We start from the raw sequence: 19,487 nt of genomic DNA, 5'->3' as shown, positions 1-19,487 counted from the left end.
TACTATAGAAACGGAGCTATCTGTACCGGGGTTGAGTGAAACGGAACGGTCGTAATTTCGGGGAATCCCAGCACGTTTTTTTTCTGAGCGCGGATTGTCATATTGCAGTTTCCCTTAATGTAAGACCTAAATGCCTAGTTGGGAGTGCAGCGAGGCGGGACATATCATCAGATGTAATCGTATAGAAACGGCTTTAGTGCATGCTACTCAAATCACTTGTGGGCCAACGCTACGCTGCACGCTGCGCCGAAGAGTCCCTCCCACTCTCCAGCGTCCACTCAGGCCTTAAGGATACAACACATTACCGGACCGTACCAAGATCATTCAATAAGTGAGAGCGAGAAAGAGATCTTTTTCTAGCTCTCAGTTAAGGGATGACCATGGTATGACCCAGTAATGCGTTACGGCTATTAAACGCCCGTTCCAGTTTCAATCAGGTTTATTTCTAATGGCCGGTAACAAGGTAATATAGGCACGCTAAAGAAGCGTACGAGGCCGGGTTCTTGGGAGTAGGTACGCCATATAAACTACACAATACATAGTTTCTCGTGATTTAAATAGGCACTTCCCATTAACTGCTCTCCCATCAATTTGTCTCATCGTGGTCCATGATTTACGAACAAAACGAAGAGATTATGACGAAAGCTGTCTAAGTCTATCGTTTTAAAAAGTGGATATGGGTTAGAAGTATTTGAAAATCGAATGGACCGTGACATTTTTCAAGAGCTAGCGGAAATATTCAGTTATTTGTAAAATTGTTCCATGGAGGAACAACAAAAAAAAACGAAGATTAATAATGTAAGCGATTAGATAAGTTTACCACAAATATATCTACTTGTATAGCGTTGCAAGCTTTTATTGTATTTTAATAAATTATTTCAATGATAGATAAGTAGAATACATAGGCAGATCTTCAAAAATGTCATGGAGTTAAACCATAGGAACGATACAATACCGGCGTTGAAACCTCCGTGTGGATCGAACTCAACTTACCAGCATAATGTATTTTACAAACTACGCTTAGGTAGCTATGTGATGGATAGTCGAGTATTGTGATCGTGACATAACGCACTATACCTTAACATTATACTTTAATAAAAGTAGTGGATATCCTTTCAATTCAATCATCTGTAATTACAGTTAGTCCTTTATTTTAATAAAAGTCTTCAATTTCTAACACTAAGGCTTCGAGTCTCAAACAGAATTAAGCGGCCTATCATAACCTACGATATCATACGCTCTAATATAATTCTCAATATATTATAAATCAATAATTTACGCTTATTACAAAAGACTTTCTAGGCATGTTTATGATTACAATTAATGTTACGAGTATAAAAAGGTGGTTCAGTAATTTAAACGTAGAAATGGTTATTGTACATTTCATCAATATTTTTTAAGTTATACAAAAACAATTCTTAACAACTCGCCTTCAAAAAATTTCTTGCACTTAAACTCTAACGCTTACTTTATTTACTCGACAAAAACTAATTTTAAGTTACAGAACTCGCTATATACATGTACTAGCCTCGCTTACGTATGAGTTTCGAAATACGGACTGTAAAAATGATAGCCAGAGTAATAATTGCTTCGATGCCTAAATAAATGCTAAAGGAATAAGACAACTTAGCAACATATTACCATTTTATAAATCTAACCTGGCAACATTAAAGCGATTGACACTCGTAGAGCCAATGACGATACGTGATTAGACAAGTGTTGCCAAATTGAAGTTACAAAATCGTAATTTGTAGTTTATTAAATTAGGGCTCTATAGCGCTATTTTGTGAATTTTCGCTATAGGTTACCATTTCCAAAGTCCGTAAACATAATCAAACAAGAATGGCAGTGTAAAGCATCTATTCACTTAACACATGTAAAATTAACAATAATTCTAACTGTGCGTTGACTTTGGTAAACTAAACTTAAAATAATTGTATATGAATTCATAGTTGACACTAATCGGCAGTACATTTACAAAATATGTAAACGTGTCATATTCTGGGAAAAGGGACCCTCGCAAGTTGCGTTAAATTAAGGTAACGTCCTTTTCCCCAGACTATAAAAATCAACGTCATCAGTAATTGAATGTAATGTTGGTTACATTAGTATAAATAAACCACTATTCTACGTATAATACAACTCATGGCATCTTTGGTATCATAAAGAGTGTAGTCTACTTGTTTCTCGTAACGATTTCCCTATAAAATGTCTAGAGATCTCAATGAACTGTCGTTGCAAGCGCCAAGTGGAATACTCAAAACGTTTCAAATCACAGACAAGTAAATATAAAGAATGCCAATGTCAACACAAAGTTGCAGTTTCTCCGAAATAGAGAGTGACACTAGATGGCGCTACTATACGAAACCTCAGTATGTTAAACACATCGCTTGTGAATGTTAGATAAATATCATAACTAATATGGCGCGTGGCGTAATAACTGCGAAATATTTTTGGACCAACAAATAAATGGCACAAGACCTCTTTAACAGTGCACGGACGGTATCCAATCAAACAGTTTTGGAGGAATGAACTTTGTGTTCATGATAGCAGTTTTTACTATTTACTTGCCTCTGCTTCAATGTAGAAAATATCAAATAATTAAGTCCAAATGCGGATATTCATGAGTAGGTATGAACAAGGCCGTCTTGAGAATGCCTCTATAATTATTATGGCGTATAAAAATATCTACGTAACACTGCGGTCTCCACGCCTCAACCTTCTATTGTAACCGCTACTCTAATGCGTCTATCTCATTCTAACATCAGTTCAAAGGAAATCTGAGTCATGTAATATCAATTACAATCCTGCCACATACTTAGGCACTAAGTCATTACAAATAGAATTGACATTTTTTTACATACATTCAATTGTCAACAATGAGCGAAGGTGATCTGAACACTAACGCGGGATCCAAGGTACGCGATAACGTAAACTTTAAGCGTTTCAAATATCGTACCTAAGTATTCGCACAGAGGGTTAAACAGGCAGAGCGGACCTATTCATACAATCGTACTAACTCAATACTACTGAGAGATCATAGTAGGTGCCTAGGTGCCTAATGTCTACTACGCGCTCCGTACTGAGTGTACCTACAAGACAAATCGTTGACAAGTGACTTCACTGTCAGTGGTCACATCTACGGTTGTATGAAGCTGTCTCAGTTATTACTCTGTCTGTCCATCCCTTCGTGTTACGCTTTATGGTTGAATTTAGTAGCAAGAAATCGTCAAGAATGTTTAATAGTTTGGCCCACTTTTCTGGAAATTTAAATTTATACACGACCCGTAGACTACAAAGGAGAAGTCGTAACAGAATGTATGTACAGAATGATCACAGTTACAGGTTGTAACTTTACTTTGACGCACCAACAATCTAAATTGGCATGCGGCAACACTGCCCTTAACGCTATGTAGGTACCTATGTATACATCACTAAATCTATAACATTATCGAATATTTAATTATCAAAACGATCCAATAATCATCTAAATACACCCATAAGAAGCACTTTAATGAATGAATAAGTTTCAGAACTTTATATATCGTTTATACACGGTAATATAATTTATATCATATTTTGTGTTTCAACTATAGGTACGTTATAATCATCGTTTACTCTAGTAGTATCGCTAGAACTCCAGAATGAGACAACGCCCTCCCCTATACTTATCGACGTACCGCTACAAATACGTAGTTATGTAAAAAGCGACTTGCGGAATCATTGCACATTTTTTTTTAACTTTTGACACATATGTAGGTATCTGTGTGTTTTATTATAATTATTCCAAAATATTTTGGCATCGTCTCGATCGCACTGACAATATACATTATAGTAGTCGGTAGACTAGATATTTTTGCAACCAATCGGGTAAAATCTGCAATGACACTCACAATTTCACAATTAACTAGTCATCAACATTATCAACAAAAACTTATATCTTCGCCTAAATTATCAGTAAACTATTACTAGAGAATCTACAATTTGTTACATTATCTTAATTTACCAATCGATAATCCCGTATTAAAAAAAATACATTTTTGTCACACTCCCTCAAAACTTTAGAATGGGTCATCACCGGTACGTATTCCGGAAGAGTCCGTCGCCGGTCGGCGGTCACCTCGGCGATAACATAAGAGGTCTAACAATCGAGTCGGAACGTTCTCACTTCACTCGAGTGGGCGGGGCGCTCGGGCGCGGGGCGGGGTTAGCAGCGCAGGGGGCGGGGCGGCGCTAGTTGCGGTAGATGTAGGCGCACGGCTGCGGCGCGGGCGGCGGCGGCGTCGGCGGCCGCTCGCCCGACGGCGACGGCGACGACGACGGCGGCGAGGGCGACGACGACGACCCGCCGCCGCTCGCCGACCCCGACCCGGATCCGCTGCTGCGCTGCGACACTGGAAACCAAATTGACCGTTATTACTTACGATTCTTCAGTGACCACTTTTCCGAGTCCTCGTTGTGAACTAATAAGTACCCTTTTGCAGAAACCTATTTCCATGCATTCGCTCTTACAACCGTAACGTAACCTGACCATAATGTAGTGACACCTAACAATCGTCTGTGTCTTTGTTCTCTGTATACTTTCTTACAGACCCTTTTTCAAAACTACAACTTACCCAACGTGTGGTGGTGCGTACTATGCTTATGATGATGCGTAAATAGGTACATCCCGCTCGGTTCTCAAAGGTAGGTACAATTAACATCTTGACGAAACATATGATTTACAATCTTCACGGAGCGCGTGATCAGAAACCCCTTCTACCAACTTACCCAACATATTATATATATGGTCATGTCATGAGTCGCATTATGCTTGTGTTGTGATGGTGCATCTGGTCAGTCCGTTCGTTTTTCAGAGGTACATCTTCATTGAGCATGCAGTTTAAAAAAAAACATCCTCAGACTTACCCAACGTGTGGTGGTGGTGCGTATTATGCTTATGATGGTGCATGTCCCGCGCGTCCGCCCCCCTCGACTCTCAGAGGTACACCTTCTTCACGGAGCGCGTGGTCTGAAATCCCTTCTATGTCTCAGAATCTATAGAGCCTTCTCAAACTTACCCAACGTGTGGTGGTGGTGCGTATTATGCTTATGATGGTGCATGTCCCGCGCGTCCGCCCCCCTCGACCTTCAGAGGTACACCTTCTTCACGGAGCGCGTGGTCTGAAATCCCTTCTATGTCTCAGAATCTATAGAGCCCCTTTGCACACTTACCCAACACGTGGTGGTGGTGCGTATTATGTTTATGATGGTGCATGTCCCGCGCGTCCGCCCCCCTCGACTCTCGGAGGTAGGTACTCCTTTTTCACGAAGCGCGTGGTATGAAATCCCTTCTATGTCTCAGAATCTATAGAGCCCCTTTGCACACTTACCCAACGTGTGGTGGTGGTGCGTATTATGCTTATGATGGTGCATGTCCCGCGCGTCCGCCCCGCTCGACTCTCAGAGGTACACCTTCTTCACGGAGCGCGTGGTCGAGAAGCCGTTGTCGTTGCCGCGCCGGTAGCCGTCGCCCTGCGGTCACATGCCTGCGTTAACTGACGTGACGCCGTCGTGGGTTAATGAGTGGTGAAATGTTAGTGCTGTGATTGGTTGGTTTTCAAGCGTTTTTAAAACGTCAGTCCCGTGTACTTACTACCGTTCATAAAAAGAAATTACTCGCGTCACGGATCCAACAGGTCTTTATTCAACGGACACTGTAAATGTGATGCGACCAGTTGGCACAGACCGGGTTTCAGTAGCTTAAGTTCAGGCAATTAAGTTTTAATTAAAACAAACTTTGTCACGACGAAAAAGTGTTTGACACGGGAATAAATCGTTTAAAACGTTTGAAAAATAAACTAAGGTGGTATCATACGGTTCCGTCTGGCGAATGAACAATTGAAATTTTGAGACTGTGAGTTCACTTTCAAGTCACAAAGAAGTCACAAAGACAAAATATTGCAAATGCCGTCAATACCACCTTTAAATATATGTATTAAGTAAGAATAGTGGCGAATTGGATAAACCCAAGTTACTTTTACAAATCCAGGTTAATGAAAACTAAAAATTTGAATATGATTTGAAAGGATGACATTTCGATAAAAAAATGTATAATTAGGTAGGCAGATTCATAGGCATGGTCATATTACCTGAAAAAATTCGCAAATATTCTTACACAATTAAAAGGAATAAGCAATGATAATGATTAATGAATGATCATGGTTGGTTATTAACTATGAAAATAAGATATCAATAACATTTAGAGTTTGCATGCAAATTTGAAGCAAGCCTATGATTGGTGTTGGACTTTAAATGTTCAAAAAGTTAACTTGTTATTTTTGAAATAATCTTTAGCAGTTTCTTTTTCATTACAGTTCGATAATTCGTTACGTAAAAAAGTATCCATTCAAATTAGTTATACGTATACCAAGGACGATATATACCGGAACTGACATATACCAAAAAAGTGTGCCCCTGAAATGAAATGCAAGTCATGGATAAAACTGTATAGCGCTGTTTCGCAGCCTGAAAGTGGCAAAAATCATACTTCCACCAATATTTTTGCGTTTTTAATTTACTTGAAGAACAAACGACACATTTCTTTATTTTAATATCATGATATTACTTCAATACACATTTTGAAAAAAAAAAGAAAATTGTAGGCCTCATCAGTGTAGTTCTGATAGTATTGAATAGGTGGCACTAACAAATGGACGTACGATTCTTAGTATGAAGATTGTCAATCCTTTATAAATCATCCTTGGTTATACTATACAGGGTGGCCCATTCAAATCGGTCAGTATGGGAAAGTCTGAAACTGTAAGACATACGAAGATTTGTTCTTAGGAACCATGTCACCGATTTTGATAAAAAGAAAAACTGCATTCATACAATTAAAAAAAAAGTGTACCCAGCTGGGGAATCGAACCCGGTTGTTTTGAAAAAATAAACTTACACTATTTCTATTCAGATATCGTTTGTGTAGGTCTTTTTCAATACAATATTCAACACGTCTAGGTAACGATCTTACCTACTATTGCATTTTGTATCTTCATGTGGTGAATCTGCGTTAAAGTTGACTCTATGGCTACTTTTAGGTCTTCAACGGTGTTATAGCTATTTTTGTACACTGTTGTAAAGATGAAGTGAACTTGCTGAATATTGTAACGGTGGTCACTTTGAACACCTACTATGATAAATTAAAGTATGTGAAAAAAATGCATTTTATTCATTTTAGACATTATGTTTCTTAGAGATATTTACTGCTTAAGACCTACACAAACGATATCTGAATAGAAATAGTGTAAGTTTATTTTTTCAAAACAACCGGGTTCGATTCCCCAGCTGGGTACACTTTTTTTTTTAATTGTATGAATGCAGTTTTTCTTTTTATCAAAATCGGTGACATGGTTCCTAAGAACAAATCTTCGTATGTCTTACAGTTTCAGACTTTCCCATACTGACCGATTTGAATGGGCCACCCTGTATACATGCCTCGAAGATTCATAAATGGAACGTTCGAATTTTCTCGTATTCAAGCGAGGCACATTCTCTATTTGAATCAGACCAAGGTGCTATCTACAAAAAGCCATGCGATAGAGAAAGAAACACAACTGACATTGACCTGATGCGATCGCAGCGTTCCGAAGTTGTCTCGGCGGTAGGCGTCGGGCTGGAATTGGAACAGCGTCTCGTGGTGCGGGTGGTACGGCGGGTGCTTGCGGAGGGTGGCGCGGGGGGACGCGGGCTTAGGTTGTGGGGCGAGGACTGGCTCTGCGTAGGTTACTTCTTCCACTTGCTGGAGGAGCTTGGGTTCGGCTTGGATCCTGTAAAAAAATGTGGTAAGTATTCTTCTACCAAGTATCCTTTCAATGCGAGGCTTATCGTGAGCGTTACGGCATATAAATCTTGTCGGACCGTAGGAAAGGTTGCTATTGGGTTGCTACTGCGTTAGTCAGTTGTTGTCTATGGCGGTCAAAGGGTTTTAGCCACAGCGTAAGAGACAGTTAAGGGCAGATACCTGGGTATCTGACGACGCTGGCGTCGTGGCTTGATGGCTAAAAGACGTCATATCGAGGGTTTACTGGTAAAACCCGATAAATCGAGATAATTTGTCCTTGAAATAACAATATTGTGGAAATTGCACATACTTAGTTCGAAATTCAAAAACCAGTTTGCTCAACTTATCGGGTTTCACCGGTAAACCCTCGATATGTTAACCGAATGATATGAGAAGTATGAAAATTTTACTCGATACTAACTATAGGTACCTAAATCCGCAGGGATTCAAAGAAGAAGAGTTATGAAATAAAACTATGGAAACGGATTAAATCGCGTATAATGAATTTAAAATTCATCCCGATGTTTCGAACTCTACAGCGTTCGTAGCGTCAACCGTTGACCACTAACCGTTTCCATAGTTTTATTTCATGAGTAACTATCGCGGTAACCGAAGACAATATTAAGAAGAGTTATACATACAACATACAATCATACATACAATCACGCCTGTATCCCATGAAGGGGTAGGCAGAGCACATGAAGCTACTCAAGTTTCAGTGCCACTTTTGGCAAATAAGGGGTTGAAAGAAAACGAAACTGTGACATTGCAGTGACAGGTTGCCAGCCTCTCGCCTACGCCACAATTTATCCCATATCCCACAAGAAGAGTTATATTGGAATCATAAATCCAAAAAGCAGGAAGCTTTTGTCCTCATAGCGACCTGTTCTGTTTACGGTTGTGTTTATAAGACACTATATATATTTGAGTCTCTAATAAAAAAAAATTAAAGCTACAATAAATCGAAAAATTTCGATAACCTACCTATTAATATTCTGTCTCTGCTCGAAATACTCGTACTCGGTGTCCGGGTAGGGCATGTTGTCGTCCTCGTCCTTCTTGCAGCGGCGGCCGCAGATGTAGCCGGCCGCGAAGCCGGCGCCCAGCGCGGCCAGCGCGCCCGCCGCCACGGCCAGCGCCAGCGTCTCCACCGAGTAGGCGGCGGGCGGCGGGTCGGCCGCCAGCACTTCTGGCCCTGGGGACGTGGCAAATTAAAATTATAAATAAATAAATATCGGGGACACCTTACACAGATCAACTTAGCCCCGAACTAAGCAAAGCTTGTACTATGAGTGCTAAGCGACGATATACATACTTAAATAGATAAATACATACGTATATACATAGAAAACATCCATGACTCAGGAACAAATATCTGTGCTCATCACACAAATAAATGCCCTTACCGGGATTCGAACCCAGGACCGGGGCTCAGCAGGCAGGGTCACTACCGACTGAGCCAGACCGGTCGTCAATTGTGACGTCAAACTTCCTTTGACACTGCCTGCCTGCTAACGTACAAAAAAAACATTCGACCGAATAAAGAACCACCTCGTCCCCTTGAGATTTGGAAGTCAGTTATTAGCTACGTTTTTATCTCATAATCCATACGGTTGCCATAGACACGATATTCTCATCGAAAGTACAAGACACGTAGTAGATAAATTATAGTATTAATAAACATGATTGAGGCGATCTGTATCCTAGTTGCTGGTATGGTATATTAATAGGTGTCTTGGTTTTCTATCGTAATATGGGCCACAGACATAATATCTAATAGCCCGTATACAAGTGTGATGAAAAACGTTTCTCACCTTCATTATTGTTATTTCCCTTGCCCTCTTTGTCTTGTACAATGTTGATGACTTCCCCTTTGGTTTCCCCTCTAGCATCATCGTAGAGACCGGAACTTAATCCTCCTACTGCACTAGCATCTTTGCCACCTAAAAAAGAACATAGATTAAAAAATATTCTTTTAAACAATAACCCATATTTGAGGGCTAAAGCAATCGCTATAGGCGGTAGCATATATGGTGATCTCGATGGCTATGAGTCTATGACATAGATGATTTGCACTCGTGCGGGAGAGATGAGAGGAACCGTGACTAGCCGTGGGTCGAGCGACTGTTGCGAGTGTAAATAGTCACTGTTTACAAAATAATCAATGTCATCTAGACCACCATCTACGGTGGCGCCAACTGGTGAGCACAAAAACGGTAGGTAGTTCACAGATACATACTAATATTATAAACGGGAAAGTGTGTGTGTCTGTTTGTTTGTCCGTCTTTCACGGCAAAACGGAGCGAAGAATTGACGTGATTTTTTAAGTGGAGATAGTTGAAGGGATGGAGAGTGACATAGGCTACTTTTTGTCTCTTTCTAACGCGAGCGAAGCCGCGGGCAAAAGCTAGTAAGTTTATGTTTCAAGGTCCAATCCATACTTAATCCATACTAATATCATAAATGGAAAGTGTGTCTGTCCGTCTTTCACGGCAAAACGGAGTGACGAATTGACGTGATTTTTTAAGTGGAGATAGTTGAAGGGATGGAGAGTGACATAGGCACTTTTTGTCTCTTTCTAACACCCCACTTCCCTAAAATGGAGGGGTGGAAGTTTGTATGGAGAATTCCGCAATTTTCGGATTTAACGCGAGCGAGCACAGCTAGTACCATTATTATTCAGAACTTCGTAGAAGTGAATCATATACTTACTGTGTGGACAAGCGGCGTGACTGCCAGTGCTGACGCTCTGGTAGAAAGAGTTCTCGTCCAACCACCGACTGACACCGTGAGAGTTGGCTCGACACCGCCCGGCTTGCTTGTCCCAAGCGCAGTAGGGATCTTGGAGCGCCACACATTCACTAAAATAAAGAAATACACTTGGTTATCCCACAGGTTGGCAAAAGATCAATCAGAACAGTGGCAAAAATCTCCAGTTTTTAGAAACTTCAAAGAGCCGCAAAATAATTAGTGTTACTATTTTGAGTGACTTAAAGGGCCGCAACGAGAGGTGCCACGTGAAGGCCTGTAGCTCCTCGATTACTACAGGAATAGCGCGCTTGTTAGAGTCATAATCAAGAGCTGATCTTGTCACTAGATCAGCTATGGAGGCGCAAGCTGAGCACCTCCCGGTCGGACACAGCGATGAGTCTCGCGGCATCCCGGCCACCTAGTGCTATCCGTAAGTCTGTTTTAATTATCCGATCCGATATCGGATGTCGGAAGGATTTCAATGGAAAGAATCCAATATGGCGCTTCTAATTGATAATATACAAACGCACTAACGCTCGCACGAGCGAGCCGGCAGCGAAGGCCTGACAGCTCTTCGATCACGACGGGAACTGCGCGCTTGTTGTAGTCATACGATGCTGAATGCTGATAGCTTGGTGATGTATAATACTCACGAGCAAGAGCTGATCTTGTCACTAGAACACCTATGGAGCCGCAGACTGAGCACCTCCCGGTCGGACACAGCGATGAGTCTCGCGGCATCCCGACCAGCGCGTGCTACCCGTAACGCTCGCACTGGCGAGCCGGCAGCGAAGGCCTGTAGCTCTTCGATCACGACGGGGACTGCGCGCTTATTGGAGTCGTATGATGCCGCGTTGATGGCTTTGATGATCTTCCCGTTGTCTGTGCAAAATAAACATGATCAATTAGCTTACATAATTACGAGGAAATCGATGACCTTTATCATTGAATAAAAATTGCAGGTAACAACGGAACGATAAGCAGGAACTGAAAACATGGTGCGGTTATAAAAATTGTTATAGAAATCCACTTTTCGTTAGTCATCATTCGTGAATCGTGACATCGTGCACTTGATACTTTACGTTAGATGTCAATTGCGAATTTTGATTATTACCACGTAATATGTCGGTTCCTTACCTGTTCCTATAAACAGCACATCGTACGACTTTCCTCCGGGAGTTTTCACTTGTGGGTCTACAGCGATCTGCGTAAACCGATAGCTGCAAAAACAAAAGACAATCGATTATATCCATGCAATTCCAAATTTAAATACGTATTTACGACTGAAGCCATTGGTGTAGATACTTACTGAAAACTGGTCCTAATGACGATCGGCTCGCCAAAGAACGCGGGCACAGCTTCATCCATCAGCGCGTGGGTTTTGATGAACTCTAGCGTCTGATCTGGCAACTGTCGCGAGTCGTTGTGGCAGGTTCCTGGCCTTGGCTCGGGTACCTAAAAGAAAATACAGTAGTGAAATAAATTGCTAATTAATATTATAGATTCTAAATTCAAGTTAAAAGATTGGAACATACCTTTGCACCATTAACAGGCAGCCAATTGGAGTTAATAGCGCTCTGTTCTTTAAAGGTGCCCTCAAAAGTGTCAGCTATGTCTTGCATGCTGAAGGCGCATACGGCGCTTCCCGATATACTGTTAGGTGGCGTCGTGAAAGTGCCGTAGATCAGTTGGGCGCTTAAACCACCGTAAACGCCTTCTATTAACTCTGTCGTTGATTCTGTAAACAACAAATGAAAAATAGTTGGAAGCTTTGATCATATTTCAGAATAATTCGGCAACTATTTCGGGAGCTAAAGAAATCTGGAAATGCTCTAAAATGTAGGTAATCTTTTAAGTTTAAGTTAGGTATTATTTTACAGTTGACATGACATGGTCTAATTCTGTCCCAGGAAGCAAAATACCAATCTTTATGCTCAGGCACGTACGATTGCAAAAATACTTACGAATCTCATTGAAGTAGAAAGGGAAGTCTCCGGCCACGGAGCAGTTGAGCCGAGACTTGAGGAAGGACGTCCACCGTTGCTTGAAGCGGTGTGGTCCTCCGCGATCGTCGCGACACACTCGGGCCACGCGAGAAAACACCGACTGGAAAGGAGGTTGTTCCTTTAATATTTAGTACTTTTTTGTTCCTTTAGTACTTTTTCGGCAGAATCATTTATCAGTTTTTTGGACGTCAAGCCCGTCAAGGACTTCTATTATGATCAGAAAAATAGACTCAAATTATTATGCAGCATGCGTCGTCAATTTTTTTGTATTTTTAAGCAAGATTTAGAGACGCTTTGTCGTATTACATATATGTATGTAGCAATGGGCGCGTGGGTGACGTTTTTCAATAATGTTGTGGTACGATAGTTGAATAAGTAGAATAATTCCTAAGGCAAAACCAGGTGAATATTTTTATCTTCATCAGCCTTAACTAGCAGAAAAGTTGTCCAGCCATTAGCTCTACTATTAATCGATTTATAACTTTTACAAGTTTAATTCCTACCTTTCCACAGTTGATATATTCAACAGCTGTCTCTCTGAAGAAGAAATACACGAAGTTCCCATGTACTAATGAATTTACGAAGTCGGGAGCTGTAAACAAAAACAGAACGGTAATTAATTTAATCGATCGACTTGTCCCTAATTTGGTGCAAGTGATACAGTAGCAAGTAACTGGAATAGACATACGAAGGGTAGTCAGGCTAGTGTCAATAATATTGCACGGTGGAGTGAGCAGGGACGCAGTGGACTATGAAGCTTACAGACGCAGGTGGCGTTGTACGGATGCGTATACCTACGTTCCTAATCCGATTTAGTGATTGTTGACGCGGCAAATGTCAGTCGCGGACCGCCAAACGGGTTCTAAATTGTGTTAAGTTGACGGGATGTTTGAAGACATAGGAGAACAATCGAGAGTCCCGTCCTCGAACGTAAACAGATTTAGATAACAGGCGGATACGTATACGACGGGACGGTTTAGATGGATCTAGTTCAAGTCAAAAGGTGGGGATAGATGTCATAAAACTTTCATCAACATGTCAATAAAATTCATCAGTCAGTTGTTGTATTTTAACTTGATGTTATACCCACTGTATTTATAAGTAGGTACATTGACATTATGTAAATACAGCATGAACATTTCTACGAACTGCTTTGCTTATTTAATCTAATGTTAATTTTATATAGTTACTCGATACCGATTCTCGAATATCGCGCTCTTCAATTGACTCTCGACTTTCATGTTCGTGTTTATTCAAAGCGATCTAAGAGGAATCTATAAAAATAGAACCTTCATTTTACGAGTATTTTGTTGCGGTCTGTTTATGCATCTGTCGGAAAGATCTTGAATAGATAAAGAATGGAGGTCGTCGATTTTATACATGTGTCCAGCTTTGAAATAGGTCAGCTCCCTAATACGGATATATCTGCTACTCGTATCTATATGAATACCTATAGTTCGCGTTGTTTTCGTGATCGTAAGCCGTCCATGAAATAGGTTCTTTCGGATGCTAAGCGGGCAGTGTTTTATGGGTTATTTTTCGTTAGCCGTTAAAAGCGCTTCATCATTTTAAAATACTTCAGTTTTATGTTTTGAAAGTTGTTGTTCAGTGAAAATTTTGTGCACTTAGGTATTGTCAGATAGAGATTGAGACAAAAATTGAAATTGGTTTGACTCGCGATTTGATTAGACTTCGGGATGCCTATATGTTTTTTCAACATTATTAATTAAACCTAAAACATCATCGATGTAAAATCTGTAATCCGCCGTCCAGATTATCATTTAATATTGCACGGAACTAATGTCCCGTTCTGTGTTAGGCGCAGGTTGCTCCATACATATTCAACACGGGGTAATAGCATTGTCCTCTACCGCGCCGCATTACACGGAGGGCCCAAATCACTTGAGTATTTTAGGGTTGATTGTTACATGGAATCGGGCTTGGGTTATTCGCAGTCAGAATACTTGAGGCGGTCGTTATACTATAAGAATAAGTGGGTTACATTGTGTTCTGTAAGACGGTAGAAGTAGAATTTCGCAAAAGAGACAGAAAAAATACCTTACTACCGAAAAGTCAAACACGTTGGAATCTTCTTGGTACCTAAGGTACCTGTAATTACCTAATATTTATGTGCCAGGATGGTTAGGTAAAATGACAACACTCTACAAAAAAGTTCAAAAAAAGAAACGCTAAATAAGATAATATTTTATAAGAAAATTATAAGCGTTTCGTACTCTGAACGTTTGTCCCAATATTGTCTAACTTCTGTTTTCAACCACCCTCCGTTTTTTAGAATCTCATAAATACGTACATGAAAAAAAATAGTAAAAAACTTACCATTTAGAGTTAGCGAGTTATACGATTCTGTCTGTAAAGGCTCCCGATAGATGATTGGCTCCATGCCACTGAAGTCTGCCACCGTGCCAGAGTACAGCTCTCCATCTGAAATGGCCAAAAACACGTTATCAGATCATCAGAATATTTTGTGAGAACTATTGCCGATATTTCTAAATGGCAGATATGAAGATTATGAACCAGATATTATAAAACAAAAAAGTCCTCCCAGCCCATGGAATTCCTAAGACGTGAATTTCTTACAAATGTAAGTATATTAATAAGAAATAAGAATAAATATAAGTAGAAACCTGATCCCAGTTCAGTCACTGCAAGGTATGTCTACACTGTCAGATGTTTCTTTTATTCAAGGTTAACTCTGTGACCAAGGCTAAAAAAATAGTGCGTGGAGTCCCTTCGAGCGGAAGAAGTGAAGCTTCGTAACATAATTGTGATAGCTGGGGGCAACCAGAAGAAAAAATAATAAAAATACAAAAAGTTTTGCCGGGGATCGAACTATGGCTAGCGTGAGGGCAAAAATGTACCATGAATGCCACTGGACCACCGTTGACCGTGGTTTATATGAATAGGTGCAAATTCAAGTGTTATGTGCTGCCAATATTACGTTGCGCAATGTAACACTGTCTGAGTGTTACGCGCTGTCGCTGGAAGTCGCATTAGAAGTTTCACTTCAAAAAAAAAGCTGCCGCAGACTGACAATTGGACAGTACATATTTAGTTACATACATTAGTTTAAAGTGCACATTGTTTAGTACACCATTACATTCAGATTAAATCCTACCAAAGCTTCCAATGAAACTAATAATTCAATACTAGCTACCAGCAGTGCGTAATAGGTCAGATTTACGTGACTTGCTGGCGGAGTTAATTAGCCAATGACGTAATAGGACATGGCGAGTGCTACGAGGCCTACGAGTGTGAACTGTGTTGTGGTGATTTTATTGTCATTATGATAGTTAGGGTAGTTATATATAATATACAGAAAAGTACTGTAGTCAAAACAAAAATTATACACACTCACTGACACTAACCAGAGAACTGGTCTAAAATTTCAGAACACATGAAAAAAAATATAAGTGTTTTTTTATCAACGGGTTGGATGGATATTATACCGAACACGATCAAGTCCAACGTTGAATAAGTAAATTTTACTGGCAGTGTCTTATCCAACGTTGGCAGAATTGGCAGAATCATCAAGAATTTGATGGAGGCCATAACACAAAAATTGAATTGAAAGTGTTTTTTAACGTAAAATCGTAGCAAGTGGTAATTTGGGAAACGAGCGTGACTACATACATATGTATGTATTTTTTAAGGTTTACTTCATGTTCGTCTGTTAATAAGTAATACCTGAGGTACATTATTATTGTTCTCGTCTAGGAGTCGCTTTTTCAACAACTTAGAACGCGGATTATATACATAGGGGTAACAAGTGGAAATTCGTCGTCTCTGCCCACGTCTTCGGGAATGCGTGACTATATGTGTGAATCTAAGTATTCTTTTGACATTTCATTTCTTGAATGTTTTGTTTCCCGTTATTTCCTGCTAATGAATAAGTTACCTACTGTTTTCGTCTACTTACGAGTCACAATTTTTCAACAATTTTGTAAACAGATTAGATTGTTAGGTGCCTAGAACTTTTTTGTCGATCCAATTCTTCGTTCGAAAGACTACGAGACAGTTTACTAGGCCAATACTGCTACTAAGTAGGTGCTAGTTCTGTCGTAATCGTAGACTGAAAATAATCGATGGTGACAATCTCAATATTACAATAGGTACCTATAAATCTTAGTAAATAATAAACAAGACAAGTATAAACACGACGTCAATGGCTAACATAAATTAGTATAATCCTAGCCAAATAAAGGTGCATTATAGTCCCACAGATAAACGGGCAAACATGGGCATGCATTGTCAAGATCGTTTATAAACACCCACTCACGAGTATCAAGTTGTATTGTGACGGCATATCACTAAATTATATTGGCCGCATATGAGCAACAGCTCATGGTTCTAGTTCGAACGTCCCGGGGGAGTCGCTTCGCTTAATTGGACCAGATCAATAGGAGATAACTAACCGTGTCCACGTAATGGACGGCTCTAGCATGTGTGAGTGGGTGTACACTTGTGTGCAATAAAAATATACGTGTGTGCGGCACAGGGTTGGCGCAACTTTAGTGTGTAAATAATAAAGTTCTCGAGTGCGGCGACGCGAACCTTTTTTTTGTAGTGCGGTTAAAAGTTAAGCAATTTACTGAAAAGCCCAAAATGTTACTGCCGTTATGGCTCCAGGCGAACCGTTTGTTTCATTTCTACTGCGGGTGTTTTTATTAATTTCAGATACTGACTTGACGAGTTAAGAAGGAGAATTTTTCCCAACGATAACAACGTTACATAAGGTGCAGCTAGTAAGGAAAAATGAAATTAATTGGAGTAAAACAGGAAACAGAACAGAAAGCGTGGCAGACATTACACAAACGTGTTTTTCCTTAGAAAGAATGTGTACTTAAATACTTATGGTATTTTAACGACAACAATCTAATAACGAATGCGGAAATGTCTAAGTAAATACATTTTTGACAAATGAAATTAAAAGGAATTTCGTTACAGGCTGTGTGGTCGTGTAACAAAATGTTTCTTAAATTCTTTTAATCAAAAATCTTATGGCCTCTGTTAATTTTACAAGCTGTGAAGTTTAAAAAAAATGAGTCGTGTGACTCAATTGTTGCAGGTTTTCTGAGGATATCCCATACCACACCATTCCTCAATTCCCGAAACGATTTATATAGTTAAGTATACTATGTAGGTACCTAAGTATTCTGTGAAGCAAGTTTTGTACGTAATACTTGGAAATACTAATGAACACTTAAAATCTACTATTCTCTATAATCAAAACTCATAAAAAGAAATAAATTAAATTGAATTATAAATCTAAATTCATGAGTCACCCAGCTGAGTAGTTCATTCTTCGAGTCGATGTTGGGCTAGTCTTATTCATAAGTGCCTGTAATTTTACGTATGTCATCCACTAAATGAGCCAAAGTTTTCACAAAACAAATCAAATTATATTCCCACTCTCGTAAACGTCAATATTTAAAATCTAACGATCATGTCCGGGATTATATTAAGCTTTATTTATTCAATCAATGGCCGATTACTTAGTATTATTAAACTCTATACGTCTCTTCTAAACAGATTCCGTGATAAATGGGCGAATTTTACTGGGGTCGTTAATGCAAGGAAGATTGTACAAAGGAACAGATCGACGGTAATTGATGGTGCTTTCCCTGTAGAAGTATTTTGTATTGGGAAAATGTATCTAACATGTTGTATAGAATGGATAAATTGAATAGGAATGGAAAACGTTTTAACTCTATTTTATAAAATATCAGCATTTCATGAAATAGAAAAGGATAAATGTGACGTTCTAGGGTTAAAGGTACTCTCTACAATACAAAGCACCGCCTTAGTTTTTTTAGGTTCAACAAAGAACCTTTACCTGAATACATGAAACATACCTTTATAAATGAAATTCATTCATGCTGTTTACATACATATTTATGACATCCCGCGTGTTATAAATATGTAATGTAAACAGCATGAATGAATTTCATTTATAATGAGACCATTTTGCAGCTCACTAATAATAAAGATCGTCTTACACTTTTTAATAACTCGATGACAGTAAGAGACACTAGTTTCTTAGCGAAATTAATTGTGTTTGACCTAAATAACCATCTATGTAGGTATATTTATGTCACAATATATTAAACACAAAATTATTCTAGCTTTTAAAATTCCTTACAGGAAAACTCATTAATGATAAAGGTTTATTGGTGTCATGTCTCTGTCTCATGGTCTTCCCACTTTATAAACCAGCCTGCTAAGAGTTGCTGAGTCAGCGTACCCATTATACGGTTCGATCGCTTCGCAGACTCAAGCACTTGGCACGCAATACTCAACCGAATTTCAAAATGGCCGCGAAGCCCTCTGTACTACCGAATACTATGTAAGTACCTACTTCAATAAAATTAATCTTCTACTTGGCTTTTATTATTACGTACTTACAATTATATAACGTTACGTCAACAATTATACAATACAATACAATACAAATATTCTTTATTGTTCACCAATATAACAGGATTACATCACATAACTTTAATTAACTATGGTAGACAACAGGCGGTCTTATCGCTAAAGAGCGATCTCTTCCAGACAACCTTTGGGTAGTGGAGAATTATAGTTTTATTGGCAAGGAAAAGTTTCAAACAAAGAACCAATCTGCAGAAAATACGCACTACAATTTTATTGTTGCCGCAAAATGTAGCTCCGGAACATTTTAATCCTGTTCGATTTTATTTCAGACAGATTTTCCGAAACGCACAAATAACCGGTTTTTATCAAAGTTTTGGGATGTCTGTAATAAAATAGGATTCCGATGAGTGTGGTCTCGAGAATTGTATAAATCTTTCAGAATTTCATGAGGAAATCCTAGTTGGAAAATTCTCGGCTACCTCGCACATGTCCGTCAGAGCTTTATGTAAGCGAAT

At 39.5% G+C, this 19,487-nt stretch overlaps 1 protein-coding gene across 1 annotated transcript in view; it reads right to left on the bottom strand.

Moving 5' to 3' along the window:
• Window positions 1-4,260: 4,260 nt before the first annotated feature.
• LOC125234426 (semaphorin-1A) overlaps window positions 4,261-19,487 on the bottom strand; it is a 602,298-nt gene continuing 587,071 nt past the window's right edge. The window contains exons 7-19 of the mRNA XM_048140657.1: window positions 14,917-15,021; window positions 13,083-13,171; window positions 12,538-12,679; window positions 12,109-12,311; window positions 11,883-12,028; window positions 11,711-11,793; window positions 11,227-11,455; window positions 10,535-10,683; window positions 9,637-9,765; window positions 8,807-9,017; window positions 7,601-7,808; window positions 5,373-5,514; window positions 4,261-4,394 (exon numbers count right to left, since the gene is read on the bottom strand). Coding sequence (XP_047996614.1) covers window positions 5,443-5,514; window positions 7,601-7,808; window positions 8,807-9,017; window positions 9,637-9,765; window positions 10,535-10,683; window positions 11,227-11,455; window positions 11,711-11,793; window positions 11,883-12,028; window positions 12,109-12,311; window positions 12,538-12,679; window positions 13,083-13,171; window positions 14,917-15,021 — 1,766 coding nt within the window. The 3' untranslated portion in view covers window positions 4,261-4,394; window positions 5,373-5,442. The remainder of the gene's footprint in view (window positions 4,395-5,372; window positions 5,515-7,600; window positions 7,809-8,806; window positions 9,018-9,636; window positions 9,766-10,534; window positions 10,684-11,226; window positions 11,456-11,710; window positions 11,794-11,882; window positions 12,029-12,108; window positions 12,312-12,537; window positions 12,680-13,082; window positions 13,172-14,916; window positions 15,022-19,487) is intronic.

Source organism: Leguminivora glycinivorella, chromosome 16 (genome assembly GCF_023078275.1).
Source record: "Leguminivora glycinivorella isolate SPB_JAAS2020 chromosome 16, LegGlyc_1.1, whole genome shotgun sequence".
Classification (NCBI taxonomy): Eukaryota; Metazoa; Arthropoda; class Insecta; order Lepidoptera; family Tortricidae; genus Leguminivora; species Leguminivora glycinivorella.
This window is presented reverse-complemented; position numbering and strand designations above follow the sequence as displayed.